Raw genomic sequence first — 14,798 nt, 5'->3', positions numbered from 1 at the left:
GCTAGAAAAATCTACATTCTCGTGGTGCAACAGACAGCAATACATATTTCATTCGAACCGACAGGATTTTTGGATCTCTCTAATACTGCTTTGCAGTCTCTGATCCCAGGTTTATCAAACCTGCCCTAGCTGCGGGGTTAGCTGCACAATGCATCCAATTCTATTAATAATCCTTCTCTTTTTATATATATATATAAACCATGCCTGAACCACATTGCTGCAGGGGTCTCGACAATAGTACATCCCCCCTCTGAGAGACATTCGCAGAGAGACACGAATCACTGCCTGCAGCAAAATTAAACACCCGAGAGCCAGAAAAAAAAGAAAAAGCAGATCGCATGCAAAATTAATTTTTATGAACATTTTCATTCATTTATCAAAAGGTTTAGGGGGATCAGAGTGAATCGAAAACATTTGCAATGCTTAGTTAGTCTGAAGCAGCAGCCAGCATTTTAAATCAGACTCTCAGACTCTCCGGAATGAAGGCTTTGTGCCCTACAGTGCATTTTTTCAGCTGTCTGTAGACTCGGGTTCGACAGAGCAGTGAGTTCTTCTATCACCAGTCTGCCTGTGTACAATTAGATGCTTTATTGTATAATGTAGTTTCGGTGTTACCTTTTTTCTTATTCCTAGAGAACACCTCAAGTGATTGCATGCATGCTCTGTCCCGCCACAATGATCAGAGAAGTGAAGAATCTGCTTCCTCTTCTGTCTCCCCGTTCTCCCCCTCTATCACACTCTGTTCATGCCTCTCCTCTCCTTCCCCCCTCAATCTCAGCAGCTCAGTTCAGACGCCTCATGAATTTCAAAGCAGAGACTAAACCCTTTTCTTCTTTGCTGCTGCTGCCTTGACAAGACGTGAGCTGCAGACATCACTGCTCCGACCTTCAGGGCCCAGTGCTGCTGCTTTAGTTCCTGCAGAGTGCCAGGATTTCAGGCAGGATTATTTTAGATGTGCGAGATCAGACATTGATGAGCGGGGCCTCTTTCTAATGAGAAATATTCCCAAATAATGCATGCATTTATTTATTTATGATATTCGAGAAACGTACAGTGAAAGCAAGAACTTTCCGTGCTACTGCAGCGCAAATTTGCATAGTGAACACTTGTTACATATACACGTACAGCACCAGATGGTCTGTATGAGAAAGAAACACGATTGCCGTCAGAGTGTTTCTTTTTTGTTCTCAGTTCAGCAATGGATTATTTCGGTTCACATGGATCTTGATGTTTTTTCAATCTTGATAATGATCCTTGGCTAAACGGGGGTCAATGTGCAGTGATCTGCTTATATTGCTATTGTTAATAATGATGAAGATTGTAACGTTTTTTCTCACTGTTCCGTTTGCAGTTGAATGATGGTCAGTTCACGGTAATACAGCTGGTCGGCATGCTGCGCGGCATCGCGGCTGGAATGAAGTACCTCTCAGATGCGAACTATGTGCACCGGGACCTTGCGGCTCGTAACATCCTGGTCAACAGCAACCTGGTGTGCAAGGTGTCCGACTTCGGGCTGTCCCGCTTCCTGGAGGACGATCCCACGGACCCGACCTACACCAGCTCACTGGTAAGAGAATAGACGCCAAATACCAAAGCCCCAAATACACCGCTTCAGGCTTTTAAAGGGCTCAGTTTGAGAGGAGGTGTAAGGCATGTGGATTGTTTCTTCCCACAGGGAGGTAAGATCCCGATCCGGTGGACGGCGCCCGAAGCGATTGCGTACAGGAAGTTCACCTCGGCCAGCGACGTGTGGAGCTACGGGATTGTCATGTGGGAAGTGATGTCATACGGAGAGAGACCCTACTGGGACATGTCCAACCAGGACGTAAGTGTTTGAGATCACCAGTCCAAACCAGCAGAGTGCCATATAAACTACCATAGAGCCCTCTTTTAACAAGAAAAACAGTGGCAGAACTTAATGGAGTGTCCCGCTGTATTGCTGTTGTATTTAGTGATGTTAAGAAGGGTAATATCTGACAACAGCAGTATTTACATCTGCCACTGTTAGGATTAATAAAATAGACATAAAATAATAAAATAAAACAGTGCTTTATTAAACGATAGCAACAAAATGATTATTATTTTTTTTACTACTAATTTATTTAGCAGTGTTTCATGTTTTGAATATGTGCTAGCCAATCATAGCTCTGCACTAGTAGAGTATGTGGATCATACTAACTCTCTGCCCCCCTCCCCACCTGTCCCCTTCTCTCTAGGTGATCAATGCAGTGGAGCAGGATTACCGGCTCCCCCCGCCAATGGACTGTCCCACGGCTCTGCACCAACTCATGTTGGACTGCTGGGTGAAGGACCGGAATCTGCGGCCCAAATTCGCCCAGATCGTCAACACGCTGGACAAGCTGATCCGCAACGCCGCCAGCCTAAAGGTCATCTCCAGTGTCCACTCAGGGTGAGCATCTTGCACATGCTGCGTTAAACCCACGGCTGGATGTTGCATTGGGTAACAGGGATTGGGTTTTTAGAGAAGTGGACAGTAATAGAAAGAGAGAGAGAGAGAGAGAGAGAGAGAGAGAGAGAGAGAGAGAGAGAGAGAGAGAGAGAGAAGTTTATGCTGATGCCATTATTGAAAAGATTTAATGTCTGTAATTAGCTAGAACAAGGGAGCAAAAGGGGAACATCTTTAATTAGCTTTCTAATGAGATTGTGAACGACCTGGAGGAATGGCCTCCCTCTGCAGGGATGTGATAATTGGATCTTCATTACTGGAGCAGCCTTTTTAAAAAGCAGGTCCAGACCTTTAGCCATGGGCTTCAGAAGGCCATCTGGTCCATTGATTCCCCTGTATTAGTTCTTTCAAAGAACATATTTGGATTGTTTGTTTCCTGAGGTTTTCTACTGCATAGCCTTGTTTAAATCTTCTACACTGATAAGTAATGTAAAAGTGATACATGAATTGTTCTGACACACTTAAGGTTCTCATATTAATATTATTATCTGAAAAATAATCCTATATAGATACCCATGTGAGTCAATGTGTGTGTGTGTGTGTGTGTGTGTGTGTGAGCGTGCATGTGCGTGTGTGTGTGTGTGTTGGTGTGTGTATGTGTGTGTGTGTGCACATGTGTGTGTGCGTGTGTGTGTGTGGGCGTGTGTGTGTGTGTGCGCATACGCTTGCGCGCGCGTGTGTGTGTGTGTGTGTGCATGCGCGTGGGAGTGTGCGTGTGCGTGCGTGTGTATAGTGAATTTGAGAGTCATCTGGTGAGTGTCAGACACAAAATGATAAGACTGGTAACCTTTTCATTGAAGTAAGATCGGTATCAGATCTGAAGACATGCTGCTGAGCGTTTGGGAGACAAAGAGCTGTATTGGTTACATAACTGCCTGCTCTAAATTAAACTTCAGGGAAAAGGCAACAATGATCCATTAAGTAGCTCCAGTTTTCATTAATGAAGTCAGTAGAGAGTTTGTCAGTCCGGGGCTTATTAAATACTCGCTCTTTCTATCTCAGCTTCACAGGCACAGCTGGTGGCACTTTTATTCAGTAGGTCTTCTATATTCTGTTATTAACTTTTTAAGATGATTAAGGAAAGTTAGGTAATATGCAGATCTTTATGTGCATGTGAAAGGTGAGGGACTGACAGCATAGGAAACTGAAATTCTCTGTCTCTATAGGGCTCAATACAGCCACAAGATAAAATCCATGGGAGCGAAGGCTTATTGAAATGACAGAATTGCGAGGAGCTGTTTGTTTGATTTGGAAGCGGTGCTGAAGGTTGTTGATTTTGGCTTTTCTGTTGGAAGGGAGGTTGAGGATATGGAATTGCAATTGAGAGGAGTCCTGTTGCAAAGCTGTAGTTAGGACCCTCTCTCACCTTGTCATCTACACCTGAGCGTTCGGGTGCTAATTGTAGCAAAACCTGCTTCAGTGGCTCAGACTGCTGTGTGACAACGGTCTTATGATTCTCGCGCCTGACAGGGGGTGAAAGGTCGTGGAGTTTGAGGTTCTGCAGCGGGATGGGAGGCTCTGGCCCCCCTGCAGGGCAGTTTGGGATGTGTTTCGGGACTATAGACGTTGCTAACCTGTCCCCCTGCTGTCTCTCTCTGTCCCTGCAGGGTGTCCCAGCCCCTGCTTGACCGCTGTGTACCCGACTACACCACATTCACCACTGTGGGGGACTGGCTGGATGCAATCAAGATGAGTCGCTACAAAGAGAACTTCCTGAACGCCGGCTTTGCCTCCTTCGACCTGGTCGCCCAGATGACAGCAGAGTGAGTGCCACTCACAGCACACAGCACTTAGTACAGAAGTTACAGGATGTGTAATTACTGCTGGTCTAGCCTAACTAGACAGCGTCAGCAGTTTAACTCTCGCTTTGCCAAGCCGTTATGGTGATGTTAAACTGCAGTTATACAGGGGTAATGGCGAGGTCAGGCTTGCAGATACCATTCGATTTTAAGTGATCATGAAGCATGCCATTTAAGTGATTTGAAATTGCAATTAGAGGGCATTTGCTTAATTTCAGTCTGAGCGAAAGATGGTTTAACAACACTCGTCTGCTGGTGCTGCTTGTGCTAAATTAATCATCCGTCCAAAGCTGTAAAAATACAGGAAAGCACGACCCCGCTGGCAACCAGATGGGCTATTTCACTCAAGCTAGGTTAGGAAAATCAATTTGAAAAATAATCAAGGTAGCCAAGACAGCCCTGATTAAAAGCAGTTACCTCCCCTTCCATTAACAGCTGGAAAAAAAGAAAAGATTCATTGCACTGTTTTGATTAAATGAATTAATGATGATGACAATAATAATTAAAAAAAAAATCTAACTGGTTAGCACAAGAAAGGCGGGTGCTGGAAATGAGTAGGGGGACAGTAATTCATTTTAATTTGGCTCAGTGACAGGTGTGCAAAATAATGATTTTTGTCCTAAATGCGTTGTAATTCACCTGATGGTTTTCATTTATTATAATGTTATCCTCCATTGCAGCTATTATTAGGAAACCCAGCGATAGGAAAAAAAATGTAATTAATTTGTATAAAATAACAGTGATAAGGAATTAACAGGGAAACTGGCTTCTGATTAGTAGTCGTGCAAAAACCACAGCCAGTTTAATGGCTTTTTTTTTAGAAGCAAACAATGCATGAATATCGCTTATGTTTGACTTTCAGTGCCTAGTAGCTTGAACCAGATTCTTTCTTTGTCTCTATGATATTAAAACTAGCCTGGACAGACCCCCTCATAACCATGGGTTCTTGGCGTGCACTCTTCTGTCTGGAATGGCTAATTTTCAATACCTCTCAATATCTGGTACAGCACTGCAGTGATACCTGTACAAACACTGTACCAAGTTCACACTGTCACTCCTCTCTTCAAAGCTGCAGAATGATTACTTTTTATGGCTATTGCTTGTACAGAAAGGATTGGAGCTAATGTTTATATGCTCGCAGCATTTATTTACTTAGTCGTTACTTGTTTTGCAGAGATTTGTTGCGGATAGGGGTGACGCTAGCAGGGCATCAGAAGAAAATCCTCAGCAGCATTCAGGACATGCGCTTGCAGATGAACCAAACACTGCCCGTCCAGGTTTGAGAGAAGAGCATCCCCAACACGGAACTTTCTTGGAGAAAGAGAGATAGGACAAATCAAACCCCAGCTGCCTGAAACACTCTATCAATCGAACCCTGGCTTGCAGTGCCTCAGACACTTTTCCTCTGTTACTATGTTACTGTATTTTCAATTCATGTGTCTGGCAAGGGACAAGCTTGTGCGTGCATTTGTGTGTTTGCTGGACAGCGAATGCTGAAAAATGATAAACTCCCAGAGAAAGAAAGAAAGACTCGGTTCAGGAGGAAACTTTGGACTTTGAAAAGCTAGCAAGGGTTTATTGATCTTACATCTTTTAATGTTTTTGTTGCATTTTGGTTTTAAAGTCTTCATATTGAAGATGATGTATGGAAACACCAGAACCCTTAGATGTTTGTTGGATTTTGTGTTTGAACTTCAATGAGTGGATGGACAGAATCTCTTGTAGAACTTTTATGGAATTCTTATGGAATGGCGGAACAACTCCAGATAGGAATATTATGGAAAGAAGAAGAAGAAGAAGAAGGCCAAGCTTGGGTTCAGTGTTTTTGAAAAAGGATTGGTGCACCTCTCCTGGGTTGTACTATGAGTTTGGGTTAGGGTTAGGGTTAGAGTTTGGGAGTGTTTAGATCCTTTCACGCACACAATCCCCTCTCCAGCCATCAGCAGAGAGTAAAAAACAAACAGAAATGACAAATCTGTGTGCATGTTGAAAAGTGCTTCAAAGTGTCTCCTTAATCCAAAATCCAAGTGCAAATACAAAAATATTTAGGTTGAAAAAATGGACACAACTGTCATTTTGGACAAGAAGGAAGCAGGGGACTTCATTTTCAATGGATGTCCATGGATTTCCTTTTTTTTTCCACTGAAGGACAAAAGACCATTTGAGCTGTGGATTTAAAATACAAAAAAACCCCAGAAAAAACATCTTAAATAAATAATAATACAAAATGATTTTTTTGTAAACAGACTGTTTTTTTTTAATTACCTACATAAATGCAACAAACAAACATAAGTCACAGCAACAACAACAAAAGGGCTTTCAGAAAAAAGCAAGAATGGATATTTGTAGCACATGTGAACGGACTAAAATGAAAAGGGGGAGGGGGTTAATGTGTTGTTTTGGGGCATGGGGTGGGATGGTGAGGTGCCGCAGAAGAAGAAAATTCGATATAAGCCACGGATGATGTACTTGTGTAAGTGTAAAGCAAAGCAAGCGTGGCCTGTTGTGTACTAACCTTCACTGGAGCTTGTGTAACCAATCCAGCAGCTCATTGAGCGCTTGGGGTCCCGATCACACAGTGTTGGGTTCTCAGATCATTTGGGATTTCAGAACATTAAGATTGATGAGTGCATTTGAAATATGTTTTTGTATATACTGTTCAGTATGGGACACTTTGTTCGCATGAGGTAAACAGCAGGTGCTTTAAACTATGAGTGCAATGAGGCCCAGCCTGACAGGGAGAAGCTGGAAGCTGCTTGTACAGCCCCTAGCTTTTCACCTTTGAAATACTAAAAAAGATATCCCGTTTACAGGATTCCCGCTTGGGAGCCCCCCCTCCCACACCTAAGCCCTACAAGAACCCAGGACAGTAATTCAGATCCTCAAACGACTGCCAAAAGATTTCACAATACTATACGATCATTTAGTTCCATTCTTGGTGCAAAAGCAAACAATAGCAACAAATCCAGGGCTGCTCAGCTGAGGGGTCAAGTGTGTAGAGTTCTGATGGGAATATTGTTACTGTTGTTGTTGCTGTTGATGATGATGATGACGATGATGATGATGAGGTGATGATGATGAGATGATGATGAGATGATGATGATAATGATGATGATGATGATGATAATGATGATGATGTTGATGATGATGATGATGATGATGATAATGATGATGATGATGATGATGATGATGATGATGATGAGGTGATGATGATGATAATAATGATAAAGATGATATTATTTAAGAGCTGCACTTTGCTTTAGCTTTGCAACAACTTTTGTGTGCATGTGTGCGCATGCGTGTGTATAAAGTATATATGGACACCCCACACCACACACGCATATATATATATATATATATATATATATATATATATATATATATATATATATATATATATATATATAAATGATATATACATAACACCAATTATTTTTTTTGACCATGTTGCTGAGATTCAGTCAGTGGTGCACAGTCTGTACAGTTGTGAGGGGTTCTGTGTCTGTCCATATACCCCATTGGGGTGAGTCCATCGGAGGGAGGGGGGAACGGGGAGCTGAAATAGGCAGCAAATATGCAAAGTAAAAAAAATTCTATCCTTTGAATTCAACACAAGACTGTGCTGTCCTGATTCAATGTTTGCAAACCCTCCGATACATTGCTGTCTAGAGATAGGGGGATACATCACATCCTTGTATAATATTCATTCATCATCACTATGGTATATATTGATTGGTCTTTTTTTTAGAATCCCAGAAGTTGTCGTAAGAGAGATGAGAACTAACTGAAGTACAGTTTGGTTGTTTAGTGAAACTGGTATTAACTATACAGCGAGATCCACAAGTAGGGCTTTTCATTTGTTTTCATTATTATGATTATTATTTGATATGTGTGCAGATATTGCAATTTAATTGTACAGAGATTTTCTATGCAGTTCCCTGGAGTACCAGTCCCTGTATTGCTATTAGTCAGAAGTGGGATTATGCTGCACTCAGAGAAGAGCGATAGGGCTACAGCAACTGGTAAATGGGGATAGAGGCACAAGAGTAAATAAAAAACAGTATGCCTCAAAGAGGATAGCAGTAGAACAGACAGATACATTGGAAATTGGAATCAATTACATTGTTATAACACGGCAACACTTTACACAAAGTGTCTCTAATTACTGTGTATTTACATAGCAGTTACTTAGTAAATACATGTGTACTTACACATGAGTTAAATGTTATTATGCATAGTTACAATGTACTTAATCTTTCTGTACAATATATGCAAGTACATAATTGTATCAGAAAAGTGTTAGGGTTAGAGTTAGATCGTGCACAAAGATGTACAAAGTAAGTACATTTTAACTATGCACAATAATGTATTTACTAAGTAACTACTATGTAAATACACAGTAATTAGAGACAGTTCATGTAAACCTATAACCCAACAGTGCTGTGTAGTTGCAATGTTGTTACTATGTAGTGGAACCCATATTCCCAACCCTGGAATTGTAGTGGTTCAGTATACAAAGCCCCACAAGGGATGACACAGACAAAACACATGTGTGTACCCAGTTTGATCCCGGTATTGCAATAAATAGAATAGCAATTTGTTATAAAGCATTTCCCTTTTAGTATCAGAGCAGAGCGTTAAACTCCCATACCAGGATACTGTCCAGACCATATAAGTGTACTCTAATGTGTCCCATATCAGAGGTACAAGCACTCCAATCTCCCTCCCCTTCTTCATCCAGTGCTGCAAGCACTCTCAACCACACCCCAATCCTCCCCACCTTCTTCATCCAGCCATGCAAGCACTCTCAACCACACCCCAATCCTCCCCACCTTCTTCATCCAGCCATGCAAGCACTCTCAAACACACCCCAAATCCTCCTCACCTTCTTCATCCAGCCATGCAAGCACTCTCAACCACACCCCAATCCCCCTACTCTTCTTCATCCAGCCATGCAAGCACTCTCAAACACACCCCAATCCTCCCCACCTTCTTCATCCAGCCATGCAAGCACTCTCAACCACACCCCAATCCTCCTCACCTTCTTCATCCAGCCATGCAAGCACTCTCAACCACACCCCAATCCTCCTCACCTTCTTCATCCAGCCATGCAAGCACTCTCAAACACACCCCAATCCTCCTCACCTTCTTCATCCAGCCATGCAAGCACTCTCAACCACACCCCAATCCTCCTCACCTTCTTCATCCAGCCATGCAAGCACTCTCAAACACACCCCAATCCTCCTCACCTTCTTCATCTAGCCATCAAGCACTCTCAAACACACCCCAAGCCTACCGTCAACTTGTTTCAAAGGGTTACTTTGTTTTTCACTTTCAAAGATATTCTTCATTTTTACTCTGAGCTTCCTAAGTGTGGTTTTTACCAGTTTTTTTTTTTTTTGGTTAAACACTCAATGACGCTCGTCTTTTAGTCACTTTTGAAACCAATTTAAAAAGAAAAAGTACTGTACCTGTATAGTAAAAATTTGCAAGCTTTTTTTTTTTTTTTTTTTTAGATGTATTTAATGGTGAACAAAAAAGATTCATTCTTGTAGAAATATTTTTCAAAACAAATCCCTTTTGCAATTAAATTATTTAAGAAATTTATCATAAATGTTTGACTCTGTGTCTAATTCTTCTTATAGTTATTATTTTTTGGGTGCAGGTGTTGGGGGTGAAGTTAGAAGGGGAGAAATCGTATTATTGCTGTGGTTTCCACACTAATGATACATGTGTAACCCAGAGTTGGTCACAATTTAAATTTAACAGGCTTAGAGACAAGATTGGTCAAACAAAGTGCCAACAGCTTTTATTTACTGACAGAATTTAAATAAAGAAAAATGATGGTGGTTTGTGTGCAAACAGGCAATATACAAATAGGTACTGTACAAACTAACAATACAGTATACAATATACAACTGACAATTTCAATAGAGAACACTCAGGCCCACATTGCATTGTTATCAGGAATAGTACAACACAAATCAAATAACATCTGTACATAAACATTCAAACTAATAAAAAATACATCACATAATAAAAAGATGAAATCAAGTGATCGAAAAACAGTGCAGCTCTAATATCAAAAGTGCAGCGTCTTGTTCCTACTAATCGTTCCTGGAGGCCTGCACCTTACTGTAGTTCCCCATTCTTTATTGTTTTACAATCAGCTCTCACTCTCAGCATCTGCAGCAGGTAATCGAGTGTTGCAAATGAGGCAAGCCCCAGTTAAATAACCTCTGACCCTCTGAGCATGGGCCTGTTTTCTTAAAGGGGCATATCAATCTTGATACACATGTTTGCATATCCCACTGCAAGAAGATAGGTATGTTAATCCTGCAGTTTGTTTGGGAAAGTTTTTCAGGCTGCACTGCATTATCTTCAGATTTAGGGACTGGACTGTATTATTATTTGTGGTGAGTCATTTGAAGTGGCAGGCAGAGAAAAGGAAATTGTGGAGATGTGACATTTGGTAAATTCTCACCCTATGCAAATAATGTGTCCTGGTGAGGTTAATTTCCTGTACTGAACTTACACCTTTGATAAGCAAATGACTGCCTCCCATTGCACACATTAAGAGGAGAATAATGAAGAAATGTTTCAGTCTGTTATGTGCAGGAGTGTTTGTCAGGCATGGGATTGATAAATATGTGAAGCTGGAACAGAAAAAGGAGCTGCTGTCTTTAAAATGAGATCCAGATGTCACTGGGATCACACACTGCTAAAACAGTAGGGTTTGATTGTTGACCTTGACAGCAAGGTGACAGTTTCAATTGCAATGTTTCTTGTTTTGTAGTCAGCACTGTCTCATGTTATACAAGTTCCTCCACACCCACAAGTCCTCACTGTAAACCATGCCATGACTCATAAGCCATTATCAAAAGGAACAACAGAACCGCATCAAGCCTCCCATTACTTCTCAAAATAACTTGTACTATTTGCATGAAGACAGGTTCCATGGAATTTCAAACACTGGCACAGCATAGCACTCCATTGAAAGTGGCGTCTCTGTTGTAATATTGCTTATTATCATTATTATTTTTCTCTAGAACAGAAATATCATGCCATGTCATTTTCAAAGGTAAAAACAAACCCAGTTCTATATCTCAGGATCTTGATAAATACCAGAGTATTTCAGTTCTAGCTAGTTCATTTATTTGTATTAAAAGCAACAGGACTGTCTGATATGTGTGTAAGTAAAACTACAGTGTGAGAGGGAAGGGGTTTGGGGTAAACCCAATGCTTTTCAGTAACGCACTGACTCATTTCCAAGATAAGCAGAGCTGGCCCCAGTTCATTTTTTACATTTCAAATAAAAACTCAAATAAAATCCCACAGAATATTGCTATATTTATTTTCATTAGGAAATGCATTCAGGGTTAAAGCTTTATTTCTCTCCCTCTCTCCCTCTCTCTCCCTCTCCCTCTATCTCTCTCCCCACTCCCCTGTAACCCATGCTGGTTTATCATGGTTTGGAGCGTGGGTGAGGTAGTTTATTCTCCCAGTCCAGGGGAAATTTAAGACCAGCTGCAGTCTATAAAATGTTTTACAGTTTGATGCAGAGTAGCGTTTCTCATCTTTATAGCTCTTACAGCACCGCCTGCCACCCCCTGCAGTCTGATATGGATCTTCATTAAAAACCTGCCAGGAGATTGGAATTTTAAAGAGACACTTTCACAGCTCCTGAACAGACCACTCACTCCTGAGATTTAGGGAGACGAGACAAAAAAGAATCCTGCTATCGCAACTCCTCTTAATAAAAGTGGAGGTAAAGAGCAGACTCCGACAGCTCAGAGTTACGGAGCTGTTGATGGGGGTGAGGGAATGGGGTCTCTTGTGGTACATCAAAACTTTGACTCCAGACTTTGTCAAAAATGATTGGGTGCCAGCATGCAGAAGTAACGCAGACACTAATTAGATTTGTTGTTGTTTGTTGAGGCAAGCGACTGAGAACAGACAGAGCCACCGTGTTCAGAATGCTGGGTTTAAGTTTCCAGACTGGGTTTGTTTGTTGATCCCTGCAAGGCTCGCGGAGGTCATGAGAAAGTGTTGCGCGAAATAATAACTTTGTTATTTCAGGATTAATCTTTAAAGAGTATTTACTGAAATATGAGAAGCCCTGTGTCGACGTGGCAATGCAACCTGTTTAATGAGGTGAGAGTTTTCCAGTAAACACTCTGCATCTCTGTTTCAGGTCATTGTGTGTCTTTGCTGCTGGTGCTGCCCAAGAAATCTTTGTCTACCTTTTTGTTTCAGTTCTTGAGATCCTGCGATTCTCCAGGCAAGACTTCAAAATGAGATTTTCTTCACCTCTTGTTTTCTGGGATTCCTCTTCCAATTGCACATATACATTTGTCAGCCTATTAAATTAGCTTGATCTAATTTCACAATCCGAGTTTGTCATCTGGATTAGCGAGGGAGGGAACTGTCTCACTTTGCCATACCATATGCTGTCTTGTTCTGTCCAACATCCCTAGTCAGTGAAACAATGCCCCCCCCCACCCACATTGTCCCCCCCCCCCCCCCCCCCCCCCCGTCCAGCAGTGTGGTGTTCATTACTGCAGTGTTACAGTGTTCATGACTGCAATGCTACACCGTCTTTCATTATGCTGCTCAGCCTCACACTTTATCATACAACTCAATTCCAATGGTTTACATTGGGATCCACTAAGACAAACCGGATATTAGTACAGTATACTGTATGTACATTACTAACTTACTTATCTATATCATCACCCAACCCTCCTGCACACAGTGTGTCTCACATGCCCCTTTGTCTCCTATCTCTCTCTCTCCCTGCCTTGCTAATTGGAGCAGTGGCTGGTCCCTGTTCTCTGACTCTAATATCATTACAGAACAAATTGTTTGTCGTTGAGCAAGACCCCTTTGAACACGCAGAGAGAGAGAGAGAGAGAGAGAGAGAGAGAGGTAATTACAGCTGGCTGATGTTGGCTATTCTTATTCTTATTCTTATTTATTTCTTAGCAGACGCCCTTATCCAGGGTGACTTACAATCGTAAGCAAATACATTTCAAGTGTTACAATACAAGTAATACAATGAGAGCAAGAAATACAATAACTTTTGTTCAAGTGTGACAAACCACAATTCAATAATACAGCAGATAATAGTGATAGTTACATCAGGATATGATTAAATAGTGATAGTTACATCAGGATGTGATTAAATACTAAGTACTACAGGTTAAACACTTGGCAGATTACAGTATTCTGAAGTACAGGATTAAATGCAGTAAAATTGGGGGCAGATAAGAGCAAAATAAAGCACATTTACATGAAGGGTGATAGTGTCCCAGGATACAAACAGAGGAGATCTACAGGTGCTGTTTGAAGAGGTGAGTCTTAAGGAGGCGCCGGAATGTGGTCAGGGACTGGGCAGTCCTTGATCGCTGCTGATAATGAGGGAGAGCTGGGTCGTGCACAGCACAGACCTGCAGACAAAGAGAATGGGGGAAGAGACTAGTATAGAGTATGAGAGAGTGGAGAGGAAAAACGTTTGCTAAAGGTGTTAAAGTCAAAGGAGACTTCTGCTGAGCTGAGCTGAGCAGGCAGGAATACACACCCCAAGGGAGTGCTTCAACCCCCCCTGTGACACACTGCCATGTTATCCCAAAACCCAGCGATCTGTGGAGGGCACGCAACTGCAGCCACTGCCAGCACTCCTCACGCCACTGCAGCACCTTGTACTGAGCCAGGGCAGTGGGAGCATGGGGGGAGGGGGGACTGCCTGTTACTATTGCATATTATAATGGAATGATAATGTCCAATGCAATGTATCTCTAATGAGAAAGTACCATGCCTTACTCACAGATAGGAAATAAGAAGGAGGTTACTCATACTCTAGATTGTATGGCAGTGAGAAACTGCCCCTTGCTCCCAATTACCTACAACAAAAAAGAAAGAAAGAATCTCTGATTCTGGAATCATTTGAATGATAGCATGCTGTGTAATTAGCATTTTCAACTCCACAGGCCCCGCTTGTAAATGAGCTCACTGGAGCTGAGGCGGCTGGAAAACAACCTCCCCCTTATTACAATATCCTGACATTAAGGAGCCCCCAAATGAACTGCTGAATTAATTAATCAACACACATTAGCAACATCTCCCTGAAACAGCGAAGAAGCAGAGGAGGAGATGGAGAGGGCTGTTCAGTAGAAAGCTGTTTTTTTTTTTTTAATGCAATATGAAATGATCAGTCCTCCTTGCAAGTGCCTGAGCTGAGTTTTATTAATCAATTAATGTAATTAACCAGGAGATTTACCCATAGAGACCGAGGCATCATTTACAAGGCAAAAAAAGACAATAGCAATGTATACAAAACAATTGCAATGTACAAAAAATACAATAAAATCATGTGTGTCTCAAACTTAATAAGCAGCATACAGAGAGCTGCGTTTCTGTAAAACCATCAGTCGTATAAAAAACAACGTGTGGAAATATAGTTCAAATAAAGTAATTTATAAGCAACTACTGCTGCATTTAGTAACAGGGGTTTTAGTAACATTGTGATTTTC

At 41.6% G+C, this 14,798-nt stretch overlaps 1 protein-coding gene across 3 annotated transcripts in view; it reads left to right on the top strand.

Annotated features, from left to right (window-relative positions):
- LOC117423334 (ephrin type-B receptor 3-like) overlaps window positions 1-7,510 on the top strand; it is a 43,214-nt gene extending 35,704 nt beyond the window's left edge. For 2 of the 3 annotated variants that reach the window (XM_034038932.3, XM_034038931.3), the window contains exons 12-16: window positions 1,352-1,567; window positions 1,676-1,825; window positions 2,217-2,410; window positions 4,075-4,230; window positions 5,441-7,510. In XM_034038932.3, the coding sequence (XP_033894823.1) occupies window positions 1,352-1,567; window positions 1,676-1,825; window positions 2,217-2,410; window positions 4,075-4,230; window positions 5,441-5,549 (825 nt within the window). In that variant the 3' untranslated portion in view covers window positions 5,550-7,510. The remainder of the gene's footprint in view (window positions 1-1,351; window positions 1,568-1,675; window positions 1,826-2,216; window positions 2,411-4,074; window positions 4,231-5,440) is intronic. The other variant, XM_034038933.3, reaches the window with a different exon arrangement.
- Window positions 7,511-14,798: the final 7,288 nt, after the last annotated feature.

This window comes from Acipenser ruthenus, chromosome 17 (genome assembly GCF_902713425.1).
Source record: "Acipenser ruthenus chromosome 17, fAciRut3.2 maternal haplotype, whole genome shotgun sequence".
In the NCBI taxonomy this organism is placed as follows: Eukaryota; Metazoa; Chordata; class Actinopteri; order Acipenseriformes; family Acipenseridae; genus Acipenser; species Acipenser ruthenus.
This window is presented reverse-complemented; position numbering and strand designations above follow the sequence as displayed.